We start from the raw sequence: 26,820 nt of genomic DNA, 5'->3' as shown, positions 1-26,820 counted from the left end.
TGGTCATGATAACAGGAACACCGTGAAAGGCTGGTCAGTTAACACATTGCTGCGGCCATGTGGAAAACTTTAGTACTGCAGCCATACGGAAGGATACAAATAGCTTTAAAAATATGTATTTGAGTAAACAAAAGTCCCTTTATATTGTCTATATTGTATTTATTTTTTGCAATGATATGGCTGATATAACACACTTTGAATTGTCTTCTTGAATGATAAAGTAATGATAGAGGTAGCATTGCCAACTATAACTGGATATTAGAATTTAAATACATTTAACAAACATATATACCAAATCCTTTACTAATTAAATATAAATATATGTTGACATAACCATTTCTTATTTATTATATCTAAAAATACTCTTTCATTTCATTCCTTTATTCATATTGATTTAAAATTCAGTCACTTCAATTCCTTTTAAACATCTTTTTTTATTAAGTTTTACAAATAAAGTAACAAATTTCATTGTATTGTAGCGCAAAGTTTTTTTTAATATGAAGCTTGAACACTCTATACTTAGTGCAAAACATACCGTTAGAGGCTGCCGATGACTCCCTATGTATTCTTTTTTCTTTCATTCATTCATCCATCTGTTTTTTTAATCCAACCACTTTGTACAATGTCAAACACAATACAGACAAATGAAACCACTGAATCAAGTTAGGTGCCGCTATAGACATTAAAACTGCTGATAAAACAAGTGAGAAATAGAAAAACAAAACATCAGAGAAAGCAGAAACCTAATCAACATGTTGAGAAATGTTCTTCAGTAACAGAGAATCTGCTGCTGTGCTTGAGACATCATTCCACAGGAGCAAGCTACATGAAACAGCACGGAGACGCACACAGTCAAGCTGACCTCGGATCTGTTGGAGCACTGAAAGGCATTCTTTACATGTTGGCACTTCTACAGTAAAAAGAAAAACAGATGAAGTGAATCCTGAACAGGCAAAACTGTGAATCTGAATGTAAAACAACTATTGCTACAATGTATGTTTCACCAGAAAAAGAACTGTTTCCACTTTAACTTCAGAAACCGTCACAATAAGAGCACACAGCCGACTGTAACTTTAAATAATATTGCATTGTAGCCACTGCACAGTAGGAATTCCTCTCATAGGAATTATGTAGTAGACACAGCAGAACATGATCACACTTCCACTGTGGAAATCATTCAAGGCTCGAGTAACTGCAAAGTGAAAATCCTGGCAACCAAAACAGCTCAAGTGAGTGAAAGCAGAAAAACAAACAGCATTTATCTATGTTTTATTCTTTACCTCTGATGGCACTGAGTCCGTGGCATCATTAAAGGTTTGACAAATCATCATGACCAGAACTAAAGAAAAGTGTCTCAATGATTATTCACAGCTTCAACCAAACTTGCCTAAGTAGGTACAAATTACAAATTATTACAAATGGGAAATGAAAAAAAAAACTCCCAAGAAACAAGCAAAAGCTATGGGTTTTCTTTGTAAAAATAACTTAAAAGTAACCTTTTTATGGTTTATATGTGAACCCAGAACATCTTTCCAAAAGAAACTAAACAGTTGTAGGTGAATGTCAGAGTTTGTACCAGACATGTTTCATTTGCACAAATGAAAGAAGAAGAAAAGAGGACAGGGTGTCAAAGGCTTTGAATCTCAAGCAGCCATTATCACTATCATCATTTTCTCACCGTCATCATTCCCAATACAATCACCACCACAGCACCGTGCGGCCCTTATGTTCAAACATTGACTCATTTTTGGTTTACATAGTCATTTCTTTGAATGGTGCAGCTTCAGAAACACACCGTGGGAAAGGAGTGGATCAAATATATTCAACCCTTTTGCAGACTTTTTAACCAATAGCAGCAATTTCCTGATGAGGGGGCATTTTCAAACCAATCTGTTAAAGGACTGTATAGGTTTGCTGGCCTCGGAAAGGCTTTGTTTGGGATAACATGGGATGACAACGGTTAACACTTGAGGAGCGAGAAAACAATATTTTCTTAAATACTGAGACAGTTTGGGTTATTTTACATGAGAAATGTCTGAATTTCTTTGCTTCTCAGTTTTCTTTTCACTAGTTTAAAGTAGGAGGGTCTTAGTTGGAGTGCACCGATCAGAATATAATGACAGTTGGTAGCTTGTTTGGTCACTACCAAATCTAAATGATTACTTAATCCAGAGGCCAGTGTCATCATTAGCCACTCACTCTTGACAAGCCATCCTTTGAAATCTATACTCCATGCTGCACCTGTGCCTCTAAAATACAGAGTGGTCCAAGCTTCAAATACAATCTTTAAAACTCCTGCCTTAAAACTCAAAAAATATTCCCGCCCCATTTCCCCCAATATCTACATTTTAAAATGGCACTGATAAACTCTTATATTTCATCGAGTTGAGAGTAACTGAGCCTTATCGTGTGTACTTTTAGCACCGCAGCGAGCCTCTCTTCACAGAAACATCAGCCTTTTTCAATCTCAAAGGGTCGATCTGATTGGTTTAAATGGCAGCAGAGGTTAGGTCAATTCATCCTTCTATCAATTCAAAGAGCATAGTTGGGGAAGCAATGTATCTTTCTGGGGAAAATACACTAAATCATTCTGAAATCCAAGAGAATGAACCACACCCCAGCTGTAGGGCACGCTGCAGCAGCTCACACACATTAGAGCTGCCTCTCCATGAAGCTCCACCAACACCAGGTCCAATCAGCACCCCTGACTTCAAAGTGACCCCCCCCTTAAAACTCTCCACACAAGCCGTCAAGTGTGCTTACTTCAACCTAAGTCCTCAACCCCCCCATGGAAACAAGCAACAGGAAGTATGCAAGGCACTAGTAAGTCCCTCCAGTTTACACCGGAGGCTCTAGGGGAGGGTCAGGGAGCGAAAGAAAGCAAAAACTAAAGACAGACTTTTTTTTTTCAAGTACATTAAAGTGGACACCATTGGTTTATACATTCACATTCATCTAACAAAACCAGGGGAGAAAGGGAAGAGGAGGGCTATTTAAAGTGTCTGATATATAAGTACTGTATTAAGGAAAAAATAGCTAGCATTACTTTGTTATCTAAATATCAACTATCCACTCTGTTTTCTCTGTCATCGGGCTTGGAGGTCACTTCCTGCTTTCAATTCACTCACTTTTAGAAAGGGCGCTGACAGCGTGTTGATTGGCATTTGTTTCCGAGCGTGTCCTCAGTGGAGGAATATTGAAAAGAGGCGTCACCTTTTGATGAGATTGGCTGAAGGCAGTGAATTGAAAGGGAAAGGACCCCAAGCTGTTCTCCGGATGCTTTTGATTTTCTTTTATTTGTAATATCTCACCCATAACATAATGTTGTCCAACAACATTCGCTAATAATAAACAACAATAATCACAGTGTTTCCACATCGTACACCGATGTGTGCGTATAACAGGTCCATCGACAGAACACATTTTTGTTTCTTTTTTTAAATAGAATAATAATCATTAACAACAATATTTATGACAACAATGTACGCAAATATTTCAACACAACTGTTGAAACCAACCCAATGGAGTTCTGAGGCATTAGTCTGTGTCTGTCTGTTAAAGGGCTGCTACGCCTCCAACAATGTGTGTGTATTTACATGAGTCTGTGCATGACTGTGTGTGTATGCATGTGTGTTTTCATGAATGTCTCATGCATTATATGTGTGTGTGATTGCTAGCTGGGGGCAGCGAGCAGAACAAACCCAACAAAACAAAAACAGTAAAACAACAAAATGGAATCATCATGGCTGACATTCTAAAATATAAACAGAGACAAACTGTACAGGGACTCTGATATTATTCTGATAACAAGGCCACTTTGTCACGCTGAGTTCTCTCACTTGGGCTTGTTTTAATCTCTAAAAGGTTTCTGCTGTTATTGCATCAAATGGCAACAGAGAGGTTGGGAGAGAAATAGAGCAAGAGGAGGAGTGGTGATGGTGAAGAGGCGTTTGGTATCGTGTCCATTCATCACTTTGTAAAAGGTGCAGATGAGGTATTATTTAACCACGCTCGCTTCTCTCCCTCTTGGTCCGCTTCCTTTCCTCCATCTGTTTGAATAGTTGGTCAGAACAAGGGAGGAACAAGACACTGAAGGTAACAGAGGAGTATGTTTGGTTTTTGTCACGCAAGCTGACCAGTCAAACCCCACCGAGGGCTGCACTGTTCCTTCTCTAAACCAGCTGGACGTCTCCAGAAGCTTGTCTGTACATTTTGTGTGCTTTGAATTGAGGAAAACTTCCAAATTCCGATTACTGAAGAAAAATACTTCCTGAATTTAAGATTCTGTTCTCTCTGCTCTACTCTCTCCGATATCAAAGTTTGCCTTTAGTAGCTTGCATTTAAGGGACGCAAACAGCTTGATTGGAGTGTTATAGCCTCGATAAACTAGTAAAGACAGCCTTAATGCGAAGGCCAACCACGTATCCACCATAGCTCTTATTTTTGTATTCCATTTGGAAAACTGCATTGTTGCATGTTCCACTCTTCTTTGAGAGCTCGAGATTGATCTCAATACTCTGAGAGCCAAACGTTTACAGCAGCATTAGAAGCTTTTAAAGGTGCTGTTGGACACGCTGCTGGAAACGCCTTGTAAAGACTTGTTCTCTCCATTTAGAGCATGTAATGGAACAAGTGTGACCGAGCCATAAGTGCACACACACAATACCTCTCACACACACACAGTTATTTAACAGCATTTCCGCACCCTGTTGAAACCTCTTTGGCCTTTGAACATCGCACTCAGTCTTTTCTTTATCCTTGAGCATTTGGCTGGCAGTCACATCCCTGACTGTAAAACACAGCAGAGCGGGAGAGTGTGTGTGGACACCCACCCACCCCCACCCACACCCCCCCACACACACACCACCCCCCCCCTCCACACACACACACACACACACACACACACACACACACACACACACACACACACACACACACACACACACACACACACACACACACACACACACACACACACACACACACACACACACACACACACACACACACACACACACACACACACACACACACACACACACACACACACACACACACACACACACACACACACACACACACACACACACACACTGTGGAGATGCTGACACATCACATTCCTGTTGTCTTCACTCCTCTTCATTTTCTTTTTCCCACTTCTCCGTGAACAGGTTAGCTTCTGCCATTTCAAACAGTTTTCTCCCCCCCCCCAGCATGTAACACTCAGTCCAGTCGGGCCGTGATTCAAACCAGCCCCCCCCCGGGCCCTACGTGGTCCTCAGGTTGGGCCCCCCCGGGTTGCTAACCGACTTCTTGAGGGAGTTGGTCAGATGGAAGGCCTGGAGCGGCCCCTGCCCGGGGATCTGGCCCTGCCCACTGAGTGAGGGGGGGTAGGGGCCCAGGGGCTGGGAGGTACTGATCAGCAGGGGGCCAGGCTGCCCCGGGGCCTGGGGGAGGGTCGACGGACCGGACCACTGTGCGCTGTAGGCCGAGGTGGGGGTGTAATGGATGAACTGGGGGGGTTGGGGTTGAGGGGGGGCGGAGGAGGCGGGGGGTTGGCACAGGGAGCCCTTGCGGGCGGCCAAAGAGGTAGCAGTGGTGGAGTTTGTGGGAAGGTGGGCTGACCCCCCAATGCTGCTGGGACACAGCTGACCCGGGGCGGAGAACTTCCTGCCCAGACTGGCTGACTGGATCACCTGGAGGGGGGGGGGGGGGGGGGAGGGAGGGGACATGAGGAAAGACTGTAAATCGAAAACATGTATAGCTTTTTATGACTTTCAATCTCTAATTTGTGATTTGGACAGCTGTTTGTTCCTTAAGCTGAAGGAGTCATTTTTAGACTGGGTTAGGTTAGGGCAAAATGAAGATTTATTTTTTTGTAACGTCAATTTTGAAAACAGGCATCTTAGGTGAACATTGTTTTTTGGGGGCCCAAAAGTCCTAGATTCATTGCATATTAGCTGGTTTTGCGGATTCAATATTTTGTATAATACAATCCTTTCCACAGTCCATGTGTTGGAATCCAGTTATGAGCATCAGTTATCTTTAATCAAATGAGCCCAAACGAAAAGATAAACGTGTTACAGAATAGATGCCCTGGATGGTTTGTAAGTTATCTATGCATATAATGAAGCTGGAATGTATAGTCAGCTGCGCCATGTGCACTTAATGTGAAGAGATGAAGGTGAGGCCCCTGACAGGCCATGATGATCACATGTATTTGTAAACTCACCTCGTAGCTGTGTCCCTGTGCTGGGGCCTGCGGCAGCTGTTTGGCACTCCTCTTCCCCTGAAAAAGTTGAATATTTAGTTAAAGGTGGGGTAGGTAAGTTTGAGAAACCGGCTCGAGATCGCTAGAATTTGAAAATACACGACCGGAGAAAATCTGCCACTTCCTTACAGAGCCCCTCCTCCAACACACACGAACGCGCACATGACCAATGAGGGCACGAGATAAGTTTGTGCACAGATGGAAGGCTGACAGGCAGGTAGGCCATCCAGTTATTTTAGCCGGGCCGGCTAAAATGATTGGTCGTGCTTTTTACAGTACTACGGCTTCCACAGGTTACATTTTTTAATGGATTTTTTGTCAAAGCACTTAAGATATTTATTGCTATTGGGATGTTAAGAGCATTCCATGGAATATAACAAAAAATGTATCCGAGCCGTTTCCACAAACTTACATACCCTACCTTTAACTCACAAAAAAAGTGATTTTCTAAACCTCAAGGATCAATATAAATCATCACATGTTTTGTCTGGAACGCTAAACACAGGAAGTGGGGAGTCATTATTATAACACCTTCTGCTACAGTGAGAGGAATCATAGAACAACCTGTGAGAGGTTCATGGCATCTCGGGCCCAGTTGTCCACCAGTTTATGGAGGTCATCGGTGAAGGTTCCTTTCCTCTGGTGGGGGGCAGACATGCTGGGGGGCAGGGACTGAGAGCCCCCCTGGCTCTGACACAGACCCCCTGACCCACTCACTGCGTTGGTGCTGTTAGTCCCTGTGGGGGGAGAGCGAGAGAGGAGAGCAAAGCATGAGAGATATGTTCAAACTAAAACATGATAGTTGATGTTATCTTAATTATGACTATGCACTTTCTGTCTTGACTGTTACATGGTGGAGGAGGCTGGCCGGGACAACTTGTTTAGGGCAGGTCAGCATGTGGTCATGGAATTATATTATTTAATTGTAATGATGTAAATAATGATGACAGACAGGAACATGAGAAACACTATGTCACTAGAGCAACATTTAAAACAGATCATTTTATCAACTAATGTGACAAAACTCAACCTGTTTCAGAATATAACCATTTAAATATTGTAGTGTTACTACTCTATGATACACTGGCCCGCCTGTGATATGCTCCCTGCAGCCTTCACACACAACATGCTCTTATGTTTAACCACAAGATGGCACTCAAGCTCTGTGACAGCTGCTACTAGTTTGCTTTTTGCCAACCCAGAGCCTCAAACACATTACAGCAAATGAACTGCAGAGAAAGCACACACACCAGGCTGACTGCAGGTCAGTGCTGCTGAGCATGTTGCCTCTGTTTAAGTTACCATTATCTATTATAAGATAACAGTACTCAAATTAAAGCAGGTGCTTCACGTTAGTGTCTCTCTACTAACCCAAGAGGAAACAAAATCAGTCTCTGCTGAGAGGTCGGAGGAGGACAATTATGAAATATTACTAGACTCTGCATGTGTATCTTTATGATTAATAGATATCCCCCCGTTTATTTTACTACCGCGAATACTGCCTAATCATTCAATTGGTTTTTATATTTCTCTATCCTCCTTCCTCTACTATCGCTTCAAACGAGACTAAAGATAAAGTCAACTGATAAAAACAGAATATGCAGGCATCAGCCGGTAAAACATAATCATACAGCTGTTCTGACAGAAACCAGCATGTCATGCTGAATAAAATGGAGGAAAATAAGAATGGGGAGACGCTGAGTCATGACTGACTGCAGCAGCATGGAATTCTGGGCAATGTAGTCAAGACAACAAGCCATGACGAGGGAGGAGAGGATAGGGAGGGGGCAGAGGGACAAACAGCAGTGTGTGTGTGTGTGTGTGTGTGTGTGTGTGTGTGTGTGTGTGTGCGTGTGTGTGTGTGTGTGTGTGTGTGTGTGTGTGTAATAGCTTGCAGGTGCATGCACTGTTTGCTTTGAATTTGTGATGGCCGCTGGATTCAGTTATTTCAGTCCTCAAACTGGGTGTGAAACTGTGATCGTTCGATATATCAAATGTCTACATAGAAAACACAGTAGCTGACATAACTGAATCACATTGATCTCAAATCCAGCAGAGGGTCAAAGTTGAAATCTAAAGGGCATTAGAGGAGGAAGCGCAGGAGAGCGAGTGCGAGGATGGAAAGGGGGATTGATGGAGGGAGGGAAGACCAAAAAGAGAGATAATTACTACAGAGCTGGTTGCAGGGGCACACTTTTTTCACCATCTTCCCTGTGCAGCCGGAAGACAACGATTGGAGGGTTTGGAGAGAGTCAGAATTAAACCCACAACACCCGACATCCACACACAATGCATCCCAGGAGGAATATTTGAACTTGAAGCAGTCGATAAACAAAACCTCGGGGTTGAGTTGCCCAGTAACATCTTCACACAGACATCAGTACCTTTTCCACACAGTACTCTGTAAAGCAAAGTGCAGTTTTTAAATGTATAAATGGAAAGTGTGATACTGGTGATACTGACCACAGGTTGCCCTTTTTATACTCATCTAAAGATGTTCTTCCATAGACAAGACCAAGATATTTAGGTAAATGCCGACACATATAAGCAAACTTACATATAAATACTGAATAGATCAATCTGGTTTATTATATTTATCAGTAACTAAGACCTTGGCCACTTCCTAAAGAGGACAATTTGAATGTTTTGAAGTGGGGTGCTATGACTTCCTATACAGTAGATGGTGGTCGGCATTCCTCCAGTTGGGAGAAACAGACAGGCGTACCAAACAGTGTTGATAAAGTGCTGCCGGTGTACTGTGGCCTGAAGACGCTTTGGGTAACCAACCCCTGGCTCTGATTCTGAGACCTCTCTACAGCTCGCAGGCCCTTACAAGAACTGGGTCCAAATTAAATATGTAAGTACGCTGTTCCCTGAGCTCTGATTCGCTGCACAGATCTCTCATTAAGTCAGAACCAAACAAAATGGCCATTGAGTTCTGTTTTAAAGATGAATACATTAATTTCCAATTCGACCTGTTTATGAAAAAGTACAAGTGATGATCTTTAAGACCCAGCTCCGTCTCTCTCCCCTCCTGTCTGTGCAGTGACTGGGGGACAGGTGAGGGAGAGACGGGGGAGGAAAGGGAGTGAGGGAAAGGAGTGAGAAAGGGTGGAGCTGCAGAGGGTTCAGAAGCATTCATAAACATCTCTTCATAAAGCACAACACATTTAAGTAACAATATCAATTTAGAAAACAAATAAACATCTGAATCAGGAAAATATCTAAATAACTGCAGACCGTTGCACAGTATATGAACAGAGCTGGGCTTCAACGGGTCATTGCAATAAATCAAGTTCAAACTAATAATCTATTCATAAAGAACCAAACTGTACAGCAGAAAATCTCAAGTCATCAGGAGTCAACTGGTCTTTCCCTGTTAGTGTGCTTGTTTTACAGAGACAAGAGTTTAGAAATGGAAGCACCCAGCATTAGAAATCCAGACTGACAGACAAACAAGACTATCACACATTGCTAACTGCCAGAAGGGCTAGTTATCAATGAAGCTACTTTCACAATCAATGTGTAGCCGATGCTTTCCCAGGGAGCTTATTAATGTTCATGCAATGATTTCTGGTTATGATTTTGTTTTGTATTTCTGATGATTGATAAAAGAGCGTCTGCAACCCTTAGAATTCCAGGGCTTGTAGTATAAACTGCACTTGCTGCTCCTGGCTGTCAACAAGTCAATCAGGATGGAAATCTGAAGGATTTCACAATGCTCCATGGCATTACAAATCACAATTTCTGTTTGGTGATCAGCCTGGCATGCTCCACCCTGCCTGAAGATAACACCCGCAGCCTAAAGTGCACAAGATTGTAATTATATGTGAAGTTAAGAGATTAGTTATTTTTCATGGAGGAAGGAAAGAAAGGGAGAGAATACTGAGAGGGATAGAGGGAGTGGAAAGAAGACTAAAACGTTAGTTAAGATGACGATGGGAAGCTCTAGGATGTGAACATTTTTGACATTGGGCTAACTTTCTGTGTCCTTATTAAGTAAGCTTTTATCCTGAGATTTTCACTAATTTTCCAACATAAACAATAAGAATTTTTGTAAGGAAGATAGGAATAAATGTAAAAAAGCATCTGACTGCTAATTGTACCTGCATAGGGCAGCACACGTAGTTTAAAAGTGTTGATTTAAGATAGTAAAAGTCTGCAAGCCCAGGGTGAGATGGTTTTCTATTAATGCCTAAAAGCTAACTTTTTTTGACACTAATGATATCAGTAGCCAAAGGTCTTCCTCCATCAAAGAAGGAACCCCAAGGGAAGACAGGATGACCGTGACTTGACAGATACAGGAGTACAAAAGTAAGATCAAAAGTAAGTAAGGACGACGGGTCAAAAGAGAAGAGCAAAGAAATAAAGCGTTACACACAAAGAGCCAAGCAGGGCGTACTCAGAAAGCGCGTCCTCCTGCCGCCAGGCTTGAAGGCCAAACGCTCCGAACCCCAGCTGAACTTTACACAGCCTGAAGAGAGGGAGGACGGGAGGAAGAGGAGGAGAGAAGAGGTGAAGAAAAGGAGAGGTGAAGATGAGATATTGAGAGGAGAGGAAAGCAACAAAGAAAAACAGATAAAAAGAAACAGAGTGGAAAAAAGGAGGGCAGAAAAGGTATGGATGAGAGGGAAGGAGAGAGAAACAGGTGAAGGAGTACAAAGGTCACAGTCCATTAGCCAATTTTAGAAACAGCTAGAGAAAGATAGAAACAGTGTGAGAAGTGTATTGTTGAAGTGCAGAAGTGTGAAGGCAAACCAAGTGCATGCATCAGTGTGTAAATATCATGTTGTGGGGAAGCTGATGAGGCCGAAAAGGGATCAACAATGGCCTACCTGGGGTGGGAGCACACAGGCTGGGCACAGAGAGCGCCGTGTCGCTGGTGCAGGCCGAGCACACGTTGTTGCTTGAGGGAGAGGGTTTGAGAGGCTGGAGCAGAGTACTGCTGCCCGAATCGGCAAGTCCTCCTGGGGCTAACAGAGCCAGCGGGCCGGGGGGCAGGGTGGGGGCGCTCTGGGCCGATAGAGTGCTGCCTGGAGACACCACAAGGCACAGGCAGGAGAGGACAGGGCAGGAAGGACGCACCGCAGACACACACACACACAAAAATACAACACACAGATAAGACACCCGTCACCACAGACATTTCCAGAGACAACCCCCCCACACACACACGACCACACACAGAGAGAGACAGACAGGGAAAGCAGTCAGAAATGTTGAAGCTCTGAGCCTGCACCAACAAACACCCACACATGCACGTGTAACCAGCAACACACACACACGTATGTGCACATGCATGCATAAACACAAGAAACAGTGTAAAGTTAGGGTGAACCTTATTATCTATTCTGGAAGAAGTTTACAAGTTAAGATTAAGTGAACATTGAAGCCAGGTCATTTCAACCAAATGATACAAAGGACACATTTTCTCACTTTCCTCTAATGGTATCAAGCCATGTTCATCATTGCAATTTGTTCAAGTTTAAGTGAGGATTCACTTGTGTTGCTCTCAATTGTTAAATTAGATTCAAAAAGACCTATAGCGATGCTGGCAGCTATGTTTTAATGATGGGGTAACGGCGAGAATATCTGAAATCCTGGAAACATTTTGAACCAACTGCTACAAGGCTACCACTAGAAGAGAGAAAGAAATGGTGTTGCTTCTGACAGAAGAGCGTACCTGGTTGTAACGGACTCTTGCTGCTGTGCGTGGAGCTGGTTCTGGACGATTTGGAGGATTTGCTCTTCGTAGGTCGTCTTCTCCTTCCAGTCAAGCCTATAATTGGTGGGAGCACTGCAGCTGGAGGAACCTGCATCAAAACCAAAGGACGAATGGTTGAGAGATATGTACTGTATTTGATGCTGTTCATAGTGTCTGCACTGCTGAAACAAGGAGAGAGACCTTTCCCAGCTTTGTAAAGAGACTGTCTATCTCCTCCTTCTGGCGGGAGTGTAAGGCCTGAATCTCACGCATGTGCCTGGTGGTAAAAAGAGGGAACACAAACATATTAATAAAATCTTGACAGGCAAAGAAAGAAAAATATAATCAGGGTAAGGAAGCAGAGAGAGATGAGGAGGGCTAAGTGTTCTGGGCAGTGGCATAGCAAGGGTGGGCCAATTGTTTTATTTTTGTATTATTATTATTATTATTATAAAAAAATGTATTCACCCATTGAGAATATCCAAGCATTCAAAGTGAAATTCAAGTGAACAAATATCGAGTTGAATTAATGTTAGTGTGTGTGTTTTATCCTCTGATCCGAAGTCCTTTACGGTAAAAACTGGTTGTTGGTTCCGGCGCGCGCCATAGTAACGTGAGAGAGGCAGAGAGCTGCCTGCAGGGACGCTTTTCTGTAAAATGTGCAGACATTTCCCCAGCCCAGGAGCTGAAGGTGCATTTACGAGGGATGGATATGTAGACTGGAGGCACCTGCGTAACTCGGAGAGACATAAAAAAAGCGAGGACCACTGCAAGTCCATGAGCAGGTTTGAATGCTACAACCTATTGTTGCCGTTACCTGGTGCAATAAAAGAGTTACATAACGATTGTAAATAACCCAATTTGTGTTCTGTGAAACTGAAAAGAATATTACGTTGTTTTTGTTACTTTTGTTGCAGTTGTAAATATGTCTGAAATGTAATTTAGGTTAACTTCTGGTGTTATTTAGATGCTTTTATTTTTTAAGGCGAGTTTGCACCGTTGACAGGAAGTTGTTGTTGCTATGGAAACAACGTGACGGAGAAAAGGAGCAGAGATTAATCTACATATAAAGACGGAGAAAGTAAAGGATAAAGTTTATGTTTAAGTTTAGCACCCCCCGAAGAGGCACAATGTTGGTATTAACTATAATATAAACATGTAGGTTGTGTCCTAATTCGTTTGTATGCTGTTTTGTAACTTTGCTGTCTGTTTGCAGTTCACTTTTGGTAGTATGCTAAAGTGATTCTATTACGGATGGAGCCTAAATGTATGTTATTTTTGTGTCTTTATAGCTCTTACTTATTACTCTTACTTATTGGAGATTTCAATAAATTCATATCATCAGTCAAGTCTTCGACCATTATTCGGAGGGAAATGCTACAACGATGCTTGGCAATGGGCCTTATTATATATTATTATTATAGGCCAGCCCTAGTTTAAAGTCATTTTTCCCCCTGGAAAAAGCTGGCCCACCCTATTTTATACAAGCCCGCCCTAAAGTACATTTCTGCCTACGCTACTGGTTCTGGGAAGTGCTTAACATCCCTTCTCAAGAAAAGAGGAAGAAGCTAGAAAAATAAGTAATGAAGGACAGTGGTTGGTTAACCTCATGCTCAAAGAGGAAGAGGAGAAAAGAGAAGAATAGCCCACTATTTCTGGGGGCACAGAAATAGAAAAAGGAGAAGAAAGAAGAGAGTAAAATCTAGTTTATAGCAGTTTGACTTAATAAACAAAAGGTGAAGGAGAAGTGAAAGATTGATTGAAGTGTTGAGAAGACAACAAGTCTGTAATATCTCTGAGATTCTTTGAAAGAGGGGAGGGGTTACTCACTTTTCTGTGAGGTGGCTGATTTCCAGTTTGAAGTCTTCATCCTCAAATTCGGAGTCGTTGTCGCTGCTGATGTAGGAGTTATTGAAAGAGTTGTTGTTTAAACTGGGCAGTGACGCTTTATGAGTGGAGTCTGGACTCTGAGCCTGCGCAGGGTGACTGGGTCCGTTAGCAGCCGGGGAGGCAGGCGGGGGGGTCGGCCCGGACTCCAGGTTCTGCTCCTGGGCACGACTGACTGAGAACCTACCAACACGGGCCTCTGGGCTGGTGGTGACCTGATATAGAAGAGCGAAAATAATATTGGTAGGACAAAGAAAAGGGAAAATATCATTAGTTTATACATGTGGCCAGTGTTGGGGCAAACACGTTACTGTGACCAGATTACATTTGTCTGTGTTACTGTTGATAGCAGCAGTAATAATATTTCAGTTACTAAGCACAAAGTTATCTCATTACTTTGGATACTTTAACTAAATATCAGGAGACAGAGAAATAAATCAAACGTCCCTTTTCTCTTTCACTACACTCGTGACTTCATGGATGATGAGATGGACCAGTAATGTCAGAGTCTCACAGCAGAGATAAACAGGCGCAGCAAACATCATTGAGGAAAGGCTGCCACCCTCTTTCCCAAACATGTTGAGGAAGATACAGGTAACAGGCGGGCGGCCAGCAGATAGGAGAACCTTTGAAGCTACCTGGACCAGTGTTCTGATGAAACTGAGCTAAGAAAACAGTGCTGATGTTCAAACCTCAGGATTGGCTTAATTAGTAAAGGATTGGTGCTGATCCGGGATAAATGAGGTTCAACTTTATATTGTTATTTCTCATTGGATTTATGGTGCATCTCAGGGGATGTTATAGAGTCCAAAAGTAATGTGACTAGTAGTGTAACTAATTACTATCAGCAGTGACTCATTTACTAAAGTAAGGGATTACTTTTTTTAAAAGGAAGTAGTAATGTGTAATGCATTACTTCTTTAGAGAAACTACCCCAACAATGCATTTAGTAAAGAAACCCTTCGCCTAGTGCATTGCACGATCACAAACAGGAAATACCTGGAAGCGTCCGATTGTGGTGGTGGGGCAGGGTGAGGTGAGCGGGGAGGGTTGTTTGGACCCCCCCTGAGAGCGCTGAGGAGGTCCATCAACAACGTCCCCTCCTTTTCCTTTTCTGAGAGGAGTCGAGGAGTTCCTGTGCAGTGTATTCTCCGGGCTGGAGAGACTGGAGGAGGACGAGGAGGAAGAAGAGGAGGAGGAGGAGGAGGTGGAGGAAGACTCAGTGCAGGCCGGGCGGTGGACAGGAGACGCTTCAGTGGCCAAGGACACCTGACCAGTGAGAGGAGTGAGGTGACAATGCAACAGAGAAGAAGAACCAGACAGTATGAATCGCCTATCACAGTGCGCTGAGATTTGTTACGAACTGTAAAGTACTTACTCTTCACTGTACCCTGTATGCCTTCACTAACTGTACGGAGGCTCAGTCATTGGTACATGTTCATCTACAAAGCCATGTTGGGTAAACTACCATCTTATATCTGCTCTCTGATCTCACAGAGAGTTGCAAGTCGCTAATGAGATCTCCAGATGTGTTTTTGTTACATGTGCCAAGTGCTAGGACTGATTTAGGAATGAAAGCTTTTATGTGCGCAGCTCCTCTAGCTTGGAACACTCTGCAAAAAGAACTGAAACTGAGCATCTTGGTTCTCCTGCATCGTTTTGAAGCTCGGCTAGATGCAATGCAATTTGATATTCTTGGTTCCTGTCAGTGTCGATAGGTTTGTAAATTGTATCCCTGTAATTATGTTGTATGACGTCCTTTTTGTCTTCTGTTGTTTTTATGTGTAACCGACTTGCTGCAGGTCTCCCTTGAAAAAGAGATCGTTTGATCTCAATGGGATTTCACCTGGTTAAATAAAGGCTACAATGAATCAGCTGCTAACAGTGGAATAAACAGAGAACTTTAATCAACACATTCAGGCAAAGAAGCATCACAACCTGAAATAGAACGTTTTTAAAAGTCTTTTAACTCATTATGTCCTCCTTTCACAAGCCATAAAAGGAAATGTGTAGGTATTCTTGTAGGATCTGGAGTATGAGGGACATTTTACCTGAAATCTTCCCAGTTTAATTCCACCTGAATGACCAGAGGTGGACTCAGCTTCATCCAGAGAGAAAGGAACTGTGAGACAGATGTTACAGACATTAGACATAAAAATAACACCAAGATAAAATAACAGATGTATTCATTTACATACTTGGTTGTCCCGCTGAATGCGTGCCACTGTGAGAGGCCTTGAGTGAGCAAAGAGGGAGAAGAAGGAAGTGGGTTAAAAGGAGTATGAGTTAGCAGATTAACATCCAATTGTGTGTGTTTGGTGTTTACCTGTGTGTGTGTCTCTGGGCTGAGCGCTCTCCTCAACTGAGCATCAAGGTCCTCCAGAGGCTGCTGGGACTGGAAACGAGACAGATTCACATTTAAACCCACCAGAAAATAATAAGATAACACACACAGGATTAGCCACTGAAGTTGATTAGCAATACAAGCACAGATCAGCGTAAAGCACACAAGTATGGCTACTAGGGCTCGACTGTAAACACTTTTTATATATTTGACTGCATTTCAGAAGATTTAAGTGTGTATATTTTTGAAGTCGGGTACTGTGAAAGGCATTATCTCTCTAAGTTTCAGGAGCCCCCTCTCCTGAGCAAACACACACAATCCCAGGTAAGGTGATGTGGAAGGCAAATCCCTTGAGCTCAACAGCAGCGGGATTATGTTGATCAAACAGGACAAGTCTCGGCTATGAGACTTGCATAAAGGACGAGGAGTGAAAGATGGTATCTTGGCTTCAATGTTTTCCATCTAAGAAACACAAGTCTCACTATCAAGTGGTCACATGGTGTGGCTATCTTTAGACACCAGCATGCACAGAGGCAGAGGCAATTAAATGTGCTGGAGACTAAATGCTAAAAATACTTCTCTGATTGGAGGTACTTCTCTGAGTTTCCATGTCTCTCATCCTTTTTTTATTGGACTGCTGCTCTCTGAATGTAATCCTTTTATAATTTAAAGTAAAGTGCTAGTTGCTAGTTAAATATCTGTATTTGATTTAATATGTCATTATTTCTTAGGTATATTTCAGGGTTAGGCGGGTGCTGTTAAATGTTCAGTGAGCATTGGAATTAAAAGTGTTTTTTCCCAGCAGAAGCATTAATCACACACAACAGATGCATGGATATGCCATCATAGGCATTACAGGCTCCGGTTACACACAGTGTTGCATTGCATGGGAAATAGAACTCTTAAAAGGATAAAAAAAACACCTGTGTTAGACAAGGTCCAGGGAATGATGGCAGGAGTTCTGAAGGAGGAGAACTGGCCTGATCCCAGAGAAATAGAGGCCATGAAAAGACAGAGAGGGAGAAACGAGAGGGAAAATATTTGTAGAGGAGGTTATAAGAACAGCGTTTGTTGTACAGAACGTGAAAATAAATGTTCATGCAAGGAAAGTGAGTAGAAACATCTCGGAAAAACCGTTACATATAAAGATTAAATGATGTGACTTCTTCAATTTGAAAGGTGTATTACTGTAAAACTATGCAACAGTAGCTGTCTACAGGATTAAATAATGGATACAATTTCCAATAGGTATATTGACATAAGTAGTATTTCCATCTACAGTTAAACTGGATCACTCACCGATGTCCTGGATAAAGGAGCTTTGGATGGAGTGGTCTGGCCAAAGGATGAAGCAGGGACGATTGTAGAAACTGAAATCATAAAATCAGTGAGCAGCAAAGTTATATCACAGTTTCCCCTACAGTATATCATTTACACAAACACAAACACATTCCTCTACATACCGATGGGAGCAGGGGTGGAGATGGGTGTTCCTGGTCTCTGGGCGGGGGCAGGGGAGCCCAGCGGCAGGGAGCAGGGGGGCTGAGGAGCGTTGGCCTGCTGGCTGGACACAGGTGAGGTGACAGATGTGCTGGAGGTAGGGCAGGGGCCCATTGGGGACGAGGTACCTGCTGCGTGGGCTCCAGACGCAGGGTCAGCAGCTGAGAGGTCTCCCCCGGTGGCTGACCCCCCTCCACCCATGTCCATGAAGAGAGAGCGCAGCTTCATCTCCAGAGCCTGGATGTCGTCCGGCTTACCCTGGGACTCATTGAACGCCTCACACCTGAGAGAGATAGCAATGAGTGATCTGCAATGATGCTCAATAAATGACCCAAAGCCCATGAAACTGGCTTTATAGTGACGAGTGCATGAACATTTCACCTTTTCCCAGGAGACAACACAATCATAACTAAAGCTGTTCGATGTTTGGCAGAAGAAAAAAAAAACAACACACAAAATGCATGGTGTACAACTTTAAAAGTTAGGACTTAAATCCGAAACGGTCTGATCAGAGAATAATAAGAGGACAATTAAACTGAGCAAGCTATCCGTGCTTACTTTTGGTACGTAAACACTAAGGTCAGGGAGTAGATATTCTCACCTTGCATCACATTCCCCACTGTGTGTGTGCGTCTGCCCAGGAAGCGCTGCCGTCTGCGGCTGGGAGTGGACCAAGGTCGGTTGGACTGAAGGAACATTGGTGGTCACTGGCTGGAGCCCCAGAACGGAGGAGGAAGAGGAGGGAGGGGTGGTGGTGTGGAAGGAGGTGGGGGGAGTGAGCTGTGGACCTGGGAGGGCGGTGGTGAGGATGACGGAGGAGGAGAGGGCAGCAGTAGAGGAGGAGGGGGGAGACACTGACGGATGTTCTGAGGAGACTTCACTAGCTAGAAGAGTGGAGGAAGGAGGCGAGGATACAGGAGTCTGGGCGGGAGGAGGGGAGGTGAGTAGTGGTGGGGGGAGGCCGGAGATGCTGGCAGGTGGTAAAGGGGAGGGGGCTGATGTAGCAATGACAGGATGAGACTGAGGCTGGGGGAAAGCCTGCGGCTGAATCTGTGCTTGAACCTGGGACTGGGACACAGGCTGGGACTGAAGGGTGGACTGACTCACCCCAGTGGGAGGAGAGGGGGAGGAGCAAGGATGGATGAGAGGGGCACTGGGCATATAGGAGGGGGTGGAGGAGGAGGAAGGAGGAGAAAGTGAGGGCTCCAACACCTGCTCCTGTGGCGGGTTGAAACTAGAAGGGAGGAGAGCAGCAGTAGGATCCACAGTGGGAGGGACTGAGCTGGCCTGTGGGGGGGCAGTAGCTGCTTCAGGCTGCAGAGGGGGGTGGGTGGAGTGGATGGAGGCAGGGGCGGTGCTGGGTCCGGGGTCAAACTGATCCCGGTTCTGTCTGAGCTCAGAGAAGGCCTGCTGTAAGCTGATGGCTCCAGCTGACTGGGACAAGCTCACACCAGTGGCGGGGGTCTGGGCTGGAGCTGCAGCTGGAGGAACTGCAGACAGAGAAACTGTGGTTTAATCCCCAATGCCCGTCTGGTTCACTGTACAATCTTTGGGCAGGAAGGCAGTACGTTTATTTATAAAGCATATTTCATACACAGAGGCGACCCAAGGTGATTTACACAAAGATGTTCAAAGAGACACTGAAAACAAAGACAGAGAAAAAAGGGGGAGAGCGTGAGGGGCGACACTACTATTTAAAGATATTTATAGTATTCAGTATAAGTGTAATGTGTCCATAACTTTCTAATTCCTATACTTGACGACTATTTTATAAAAACAATTTCAAGCCGTGATTACATGACAGCTACACATCGGGCCAAAGAAAGCCCCTAAGCTGTTCTTTGGTCACAAGAAACCGGCTCTGTTGTGAGCAGTAACTAAACAATATCTCACTGCTCTATTAAAAGGTCATATTCTATCAAATCAAGCAATTGTCCGTGTGTTTGTGCACTTGGACGGATCATTTGGGCAATTTCTTCTAAAAGCATTACAGCTTTACCTGATGACTGTGGGAACATTTGTTTGTCTTTGCTTCCCTTTTTGGCCACCAGAGTAATAACAGGTTTAAAAGCAAACCTTTTATTCGAAAAGAAAAGAAGTTAACTGCTGACTTTTGAAGAACTCACACACAAACACAACCCTTACCTATTCTTGCAGGCCGTTGGCGGGCCGGAGAATGGGAAGAGGGGAGTGTTTGTTCCTTCAGCCGGGCCTCAGGTACGGGGCTGACGATGAACCGCCGACCCGCTGAATGGACCACTTGTGCTGTTGCACTGGGAGAGATGTCTGCAGAGAGGAGCATGTCAATACATAGCATTGTTATTGTTAATCCCCGAGAGATTCATATGCACGCTGATATTCTACAGCAGAGTTCATCAAGCCAAGGAAGCTTTGTGGATGTAAACTGGACACTTTACGGAGTGTATAGAATTGGCAGGAACACTTTGAATGCTTGCCAACACAGAAGCTTAAAGTCAGGTGTAAAGCGTCCCCCTTTGGCATTTAAACGAGTGCTGTTTTTTTCGAAGGTTTTTTGTTTTGATATTTTTACCTGGCATGGGGACAGATCTAGTAGGAATCTGCTGCGCCATATCACCTGCCATCTGTAGATCAACAACACAACATGAAATAAACACTAAGAGATACATTGTGTTAAATAAATAAAAGGTGCTATACTGCATATTAGCAGCTATTTAAACATTCATGAAACAACATCAGGAACCCATAAAAAAGACCAAACGAGAGACAGACATCAAGAGTGTGTGTTGTATTTACCTGGCTGTTTGAGTCTCTCTCCAGACCCTTCTCATCTGCGTTCTCTATCACCTCTCTGACCTGCTCAATGAACGACTCCCTCTCACTCTCCAGGATAAACTCACTCTGGACCTGCAGAGAAAAAGTCAGATTAAGTTGTGTGTATGTGTGTGTGTATATAATATGTGACAGAAACCATGCTGGTTTATTCTTCCTATGCCGGTGCGTTGCCACAGAGCTATAATTTCCCCTCTCGTGGGAACCTGTTGATAACTATCACAATGAAAGCACAAGGAAAGGAGCAATTATGTGTGTGTTCAGTGGTTTTAGGTGACAAAGAGGAGATAGCACGCACACTGGCATGTGAAGCATATTCCTTGGCCTGTCGAAATCATTATTTACTTTACCTCGGGTTATCCCTATTATATAAGACTAGGGCATAGCACAAACATTGCACATTTTGAAAAACATGGCATATTTTGTGCCGTAGTTTCCTTTTGTCTTTGGGTCAGTGATTTTTTTTGTTTTCTGTTTGATTTTTCAAGATATTTTTTTTTGTTTTTATTCTAATTACACTCTTTCCCCCCCCGTAATTTAGAAGTAAATTGCTCTTAGAAAGGGTGTACTCACCTTATTGTTATTATTATTATTATTATTATTATTATTAGGGTTTGTATTTAATTATCTAAGAATCGACAGCATGGGCACTTGAGTCTATCATGTTAATAAGCCAGATTTAGCCATAAAGACTAAGTTGCAAAGGCTAATGATTGCAGTACAAATGAAAGCACATGTCCTCAATTAAAAGCCCTTATTTGTATTGTCATTTGGGGAAAAACGTTTTCTTTTTACAACAATATAATTTGTCCTGATTATGTCTTGGACAGTACATTTTCAACAAAAGTAGTTATAATGAAAGGCCTCTGCATGGAATAATAAATGAATTAAGATGGTTGAAAGGAGAGCAAATCATTCTGAAGAGTTGTGGAGAAGATGAAACACGTGGCGGAGTGTGTACCATGATCTGGGCGATCTCCTCAGGGTTGTCTCCGTCCAGGTCGAACCTGAAGGTCACCATCTTCCTGTTGTGTGTCTCCAGCTGACACTCTGCTACCCTGTCTCCTCGGTTGGAGATCTATACACAGACACACATGTAGAAATACGCAGAGAGAACATCACCATTAGAAAGAAGGAGACAGTCAACATATCTCTATTGCAGGTTTCTATTTACTTTTATTGCAGCTCATCACTCACAACCAATAAACACTTATTGCTTCATTAGGATTTATAGGACTTATGGGCTGTGCTATTACATTGAGGACATTGAGTTTGGCCTTGGAGGTCTTCTCATTGCGTGATCGACTTCGGACTGAACGCCTCTGATGTCTCTTGGTGGAGCGCCCTTCATGGCGACCCCCTCCTCCTCCCTCGTTTCCGTCACTCAGACCTGAGGCCTCAGAGTGGCCGCTGAGGCACAGAGGGGAAACAGAGATTTAATGACAGGAAAATAGAAACTGACTCAGAGACGCCATTCAAAATGATTAAATGTAATCAATACATGCAGGAGTTCAGACTTTGTGTGTGAGTTTGCTCGTGCATCATATGTATTACCTCTCTATAGATGAGAGGACTTGAGGTGGCTGTAGTTGGGACTGGGACAGCTCTGAAGACTGAAACACACACAGACACATGACAATACACATAAACATATCAATCATTTTGATGTGTCAACACAAAGAAGAAAATACAACAGGAATGCATGAAGTACAAGCAAAGAGTGACACAAGTAAGAGAGCAATCTAGATGAAAGCATGATTTAAGAGGATTCATTTGAATGGAAATATATGAAGCCAAACAACAACAACAACTTCAAAATAGAGCAATAAACAAAAGGAGCAAAGCGACAACTTCCCCAGAAGACAATAGTTTGTATTTATTATGTGCATACAGTATCTCCAATAACACATGCTACCCTGTTTCAATGTAAGAGCTTTTGAACTCCTGCACTTGGACCATAAAGAATCCTGCGTACAGTGATCCATTTTGTTCATGTGACAACATTGATATGCTCTGTGACTCCGCACCAGTTTGGGAAAGCTTTCCAACAATGACTGTTTGATTGAGGGTGTCGCTACACTCACACCATGACACATCAAACTGTTCTTGCACTGAAATATGAATGTACTGTAAATGCAAACCAAGAAAAAGCGAACAAAACCACCCAACATCTGAGTCATCCACAGATAGCTAAAGTGGTTCATAATGCAGCTGTAATAGGGTCTTTCAATCAAAACGTACGAGGTGCGCAGGATATTGAGCATCATGCAACAACAACTCGTAACAGATTTTTTCTTGAGCGCAATGTTCGAGTCATTTGAGATTATTTATCAATCTCTGTTACTGCTCAGAAATGCTGTCAGATACAGATCTGTTTTTTTAACCAAAGGGGGAAACACTTTTGCATGACAAAAATATATGATATAACATTTGATATTATTATCGTGGACTGCTAATTCACTTTTTTTTATTGAATTCATGTTTTTTATTTTGCACATTTTGTCCCAAACACGCAAGCATTATGTATGTATGTATTATGTATGTATGTATGCATTATGTATGTATTAAGTATATAGTGTCTGGAAACATTCAGAAACTGACTCATGCAGCTGCTTCGGGATCTTTTTTCAATTTGCAGGACTGGAAGCTCCATCAGGTCAATTGTACTTCACAATTTTGTGAATAATACACACCTACACATGCACACCTAAAAAATCAGGCGAATCTGATTCGGTACAGAGTAAGAGCAAACCTCACAAGAATACAGAGATGGAGTTTCATCTTATATAACATGCTGTCCAACCCAAAACAAAGTACACAATCCTCACTCGCCCACAGCATTGACGTGTTGCTCTGACAGGCTATGACCAGTACCTGGGGAGGAGCTTCCATGGGAGTATCTGGCGGGGCGGTGACTACAGTGATGATTGGCACCACCGTGGCCAAGGGCTGAGGCACAGGTGTGGGCACAGGAGGAGGAGCAGGAGGAGGAGGGGAAACAATAGTAGGCACCACCCCAACAGGGAGTGGCAGAGGAGAGGGAGGGGAGGCCGCTGTCGGCATGGTAACAGTGAGGGATGGCGACGGAGAGGGCAAGGTCGTCGAGGAAATGGTAGACTGAGTTACACTGGGCTGAGAAGAGGATGGAGGACCAGAAGGAAGAAGAAGGGAGAAAGAAGAATGTGGATAAGGCAGAGGAAGGGAGGAAGGAAAAGGGAGGGAGCAACGTCACAGGGAGGAGGAGGAGGAAGTAGACAAACCCGGCAGTAATCACGTGTTAACGCCAATCTCCTTCATAATGGATCAGTGAGCTAAAGCTGCCCTTTGGTTTAACTGCTGCGCCTTAAAGACTTCACACCAAAATTAAAATAAACCAATAAACTTAAAGAGGACATACTATGCTCATTTTCAGGTGTACATTAGTACTTAGTTTCTCTACTGTGACATGTCTCCATGCTCTAATGTTCAAAAAGCTCTTTATTTTTCTCATACTGCCTCTTTTCACCCTCTGTCTGAAACCAGTGCCCAGTCTGCTCTGATTGGTTAGCTGGCCAGCTCTGTTCTGATTGGAAAACCGCTTAGAGCTGTCCCGCCCCTTAGCCAATTGGTTGGAGCGCTAGCCAATAGCATTGTGAGTGTTACATAGTGATGTCACTGTGTTATAGAAGTACACAAAGTAGTCCAATGGAGGCATGTTAGGCAGGGGGGGGGCGCGGGGGGGGGGGGGGGGGGGAGTGTGTGTATGTGTAACACACTACAGGAAGGGTAAAACCCCCCCAAAAGGAATAATAGGGCCTCTTTAAGAGTATTTCTTGACCTTAATAATAAACCGTGTAAAAACAAAGAGCCATCTTCAGTTCACTGACCCGTCATTGACCCTCAAACAAGAAAGACAACTCGAACACTGAGCAAGACCATTAGTGACAACAGGCTCTGTGACAGGATGATTGTGTAAAACACACGTGACTGTGAGACCATGCAGCGACACACAACTGAGATCTGTACACGCAGTGCACAGTGTTGCAGGATTGTTTCACAATGTGTACACTCCTAATGAAACATTCAAATGGAGACACATGACTAGAAACATACTTACAAATGTTTTCAAACACTGTGAGTATAGAAATGCATTTATTCTGTGGCAATTCTAAATTGAGTTTACAGCTATTGTGTGTGTCCTGTAGGTCAAATCCTTTTCTGGCAAAACAATATACAGTACTTATAAAAATGCCCAACTGGATACAGGCCTGGATAATGACACAACACACCTTTCATCATTCTTCACTTCCAACTGTAACCAAATGTCCTTTTAATCTTTACCACTTCTGATCCAGGAAATATTAGCACAACTCAATTGGTAAAAAGGTGCTAATGTGTTTGAGCTCAATGCTTTTGATCAGATAGTAAGTAAGAGCATCTGGGGTGAGCTACCAACCATAGACATCAAACACAGACAGATCTATATCCACTGAGCAAATCACACATATACTGTACACACTCACTGAAAACAATACAAACATTGCCATATCAAATGTTACCTGAACCAGAACAAGCTGAGCAGCTTGGTACAGAAGATAAAGATGCTCTATACTCGGAGATGGACTGACGTCAAAAAACTAAACGCACACAAACACATACATCAAACATTAAAACACACACATTGTGTATAGAAAGATAAGGAAGCATGTGTAAACACACATACAAACAAACCCGGTGATAAGTGCAGGCAGCATGCCAATGAGCCAGCAAGTGGGAAAAGTAAAAAAAGAAACAATATGAGCGGACAAAAAGAAGTTTACAGAAAAGCAGTTCACAACAAGCAAAACATGCAGTAATTGCATTGATTATGAAGTGTGATTAAATACTTGAATACTGTCCATGTTGGTCCCTGGCTGACTGTGTTTTTACAGAAATGCATATACAGAAGAGTGTGTGGGAAAGCAACACTATCAGAGAGTCGTTTGGAACCTAAACTAACCCTCAGGGTTCTACATGATGACAATAAAAAGAGTCAGTGTTTATTAAATTGGCTTTGACTCAGACTTTGGCGCGTGTATAAAAGGCGGTAGGTGTGTGTGTCGGTAAAGATGATCTTGAGTTAAATCCTGCTACTGTCTGCAGAAAAACCAGCAGCAACTTGTTTGCATTAGGAATGTGTTTATGAGGTAATCTCGTAAATGTATTTGTAATTAGCGGTGCTAATTTACGTACCTGTGAAGATGTGTAAGGCAGAGATGTGTGCGAGGGGCTCTGAACCGATGTGATACTGTGACTGGATGAAACAACCTGGAGAAAGGAAGAAAAGAGAGAGACAGTGAGGGGAAATTACTAATATATAAAGATTACACCAATATCCTTTTTAGGTTTCAGACTTTGTTTAGGCAGTTCATCTCCCAGTCATGTCCTGCTTCTAATAACCAGGATAAACTCAGATGATCCCAGCTATAAGACACTAAAAAGAGTTGGAAAATACCAGCTGGCAAAATTAATGTTACTTAATTCAATGTTATATTATCCCATGAATAGTTCATTTCCTGAAAGGCTGCTACAATACAATATTAAGATAAATAATATTTAGTGCAACGTTGTATAAATGCCATAAAAAGTTTGTTATACAACCACAAACATGTTGAATTTAATTATGTGTGAGTGGTTGTTTTGCTAGTTCTAATGAGGAAACCTGTTTTTCTGACTAAAAACATTTGATGTCAGATTAATGTCCAATTTCATGCTCAATCAATTCAGTTTAAAGCTGCAATTAGTTCATGCCAGTGGTTTGTGCTGGGGGCAAACACAGCTCTGTGCTGTGACTGCAGGCAGCAGCCAGCTCTGTGGGGGGGGTCCCTCGAGGGAAAGGCAACAACTTCAAAGACAAAGCCCAGTTATTGCTGGATAAGCACAACATAGGGTGGGGTCATTTTTTTTGTATTATCTTTATGAGAATGTGGTATTAAAAGTGAGATCAAAGTAATGAAATGAGATAAGAGAACACACTTTTAGATCCATGCAAAAAGTTACTTTCTGGGTTGTTTTACGACAGATCTTACCTGTTGGGGGGTCCCAGGAGGAGCTGGCTGTGTGTTGGCAGGAACCAGAGGGGGTGGTCCTGCAGTGGATTGTGGGATGGGGGACTGAACCTGCTGCTGAGAAACAGAATTGCAGAAAGACGGACAGAGAGGAAGAGGTGTTGTGGGAGAGGGAATCAAGAGAGATCGGCAACAAGACAAAAGAGAAACAAGAACAAAATAAGGAAATGTTTGCAGCTCATACTCAAAAACCGTACATGAGTGCAAACACAAGGTA

At 43.0% G+C, this 26,820-nt stretch overlaps 1 protein-coding gene across 18 annotated transcripts in view; it reads right to left on the bottom strand.

The window, feature by feature from the left end:
• Positions 1-414: 414 nt before the first annotated feature.
• The window catches only part of wnk1b (WNK lysine deficient protein kinase 1b), an 85,679-nt gene continuing 59,273 nt past the window's right edge, over positions 415-26,820 (bottom strand). For 6 of the 18 annotated variants that reach the window (XM_079653876.1, XM_079653886.1, XM_079653892.1 and 3 more), the window contains 26 exons: positions 26,565-26,660; positions 25,729-25,803; positions 23,392-23,649; positions 22,072-22,130; positions 21,774-21,927; positions 21,479-21,595; positions 20,482-20,592; positions 20,258-20,309; positions 19,852-19,992; positions 18,308-19,196; positions 17,670-17,989; positions 17,506-17,576; positions 17,130-17,186; positions 16,189-16,257; positions 16,061-16,097; positions 15,914-15,984; positions 14,862-15,131; positions 13,806-14,077; positions 12,177-12,252; positions 11,955-12,084; positions 11,107-11,304; positions 10,653-10,745; positions 8,441-8,482; positions 6,836-7,008; positions 6,233-6,289; positions 415-5,696 (listed from right to left, as the gene is read on the bottom strand). In XM_079653876.1, coding sequence (XP_079510002.1) covers positions 5,268-5,696; positions 6,233-6,289; positions 6,836-7,008; positions 8,441-8,482; positions 10,653-10,745; positions 11,107-11,304; positions 11,955-12,084; positions 12,177-12,252; positions 13,806-14,077; positions 14,862-15,131; positions 15,914-15,984; positions 16,061-16,097; positions 16,189-16,257; positions 17,130-17,186; positions 17,506-17,576; positions 17,670-17,989; positions 18,308-19,196; positions 19,852-19,992; positions 20,258-20,309; positions 20,482-20,592; positions 21,479-21,595; positions 21,774-21,927; positions 22,072-22,130; positions 23,392-23,649; positions 25,729-25,803; positions 26,565-26,660 — 4,317 coding nt within the window. In that variant the 3' untranslated portion in view covers positions 415-5,267. Of the gene's footprint in view, positions 5,697-6,232; positions 6,290-6,835; positions 7,009-8,440; positions 8,483-10,652; positions 10,746-11,106; positions 11,505-11,954; positions 12,085-12,176; positions 12,253-13,805; positions 14,078-14,861; positions 15,132-15,913; positions 15,985-16,060; positions 16,098-16,188; positions 16,258-17,129; positions 17,187-17,505; positions 17,577-17,669; positions 17,990-18,307; positions 19,197-19,851; positions 19,993-20,257; positions 20,310-20,481; positions 20,593-21,478; positions 21,596-21,773; positions 21,928-22,071; positions 22,131-23,391; positions 23,650-25,728; positions 25,804-26,564; positions 26,661-26,820 lie in introns of those variants that run through there. The other 12 variants (XM_079653887.1, XM_079653883.1, XM_079653877.1 and 9 more) reach the window with 10 other exon arrangements.

Source organism: Notothenia rossii, assembly GCF_949606895.1.
Source record: "Notothenia rossii genome assembly, chromosome: 10".
Classification (NCBI taxonomy): Eukaryota; Metazoa; Chordata; class Actinopteri; order Perciformes; family Nototheniidae; genus Notothenia; species Notothenia rossii.
This window is presented reverse-complemented; position numbering and strand designations above follow the sequence as displayed.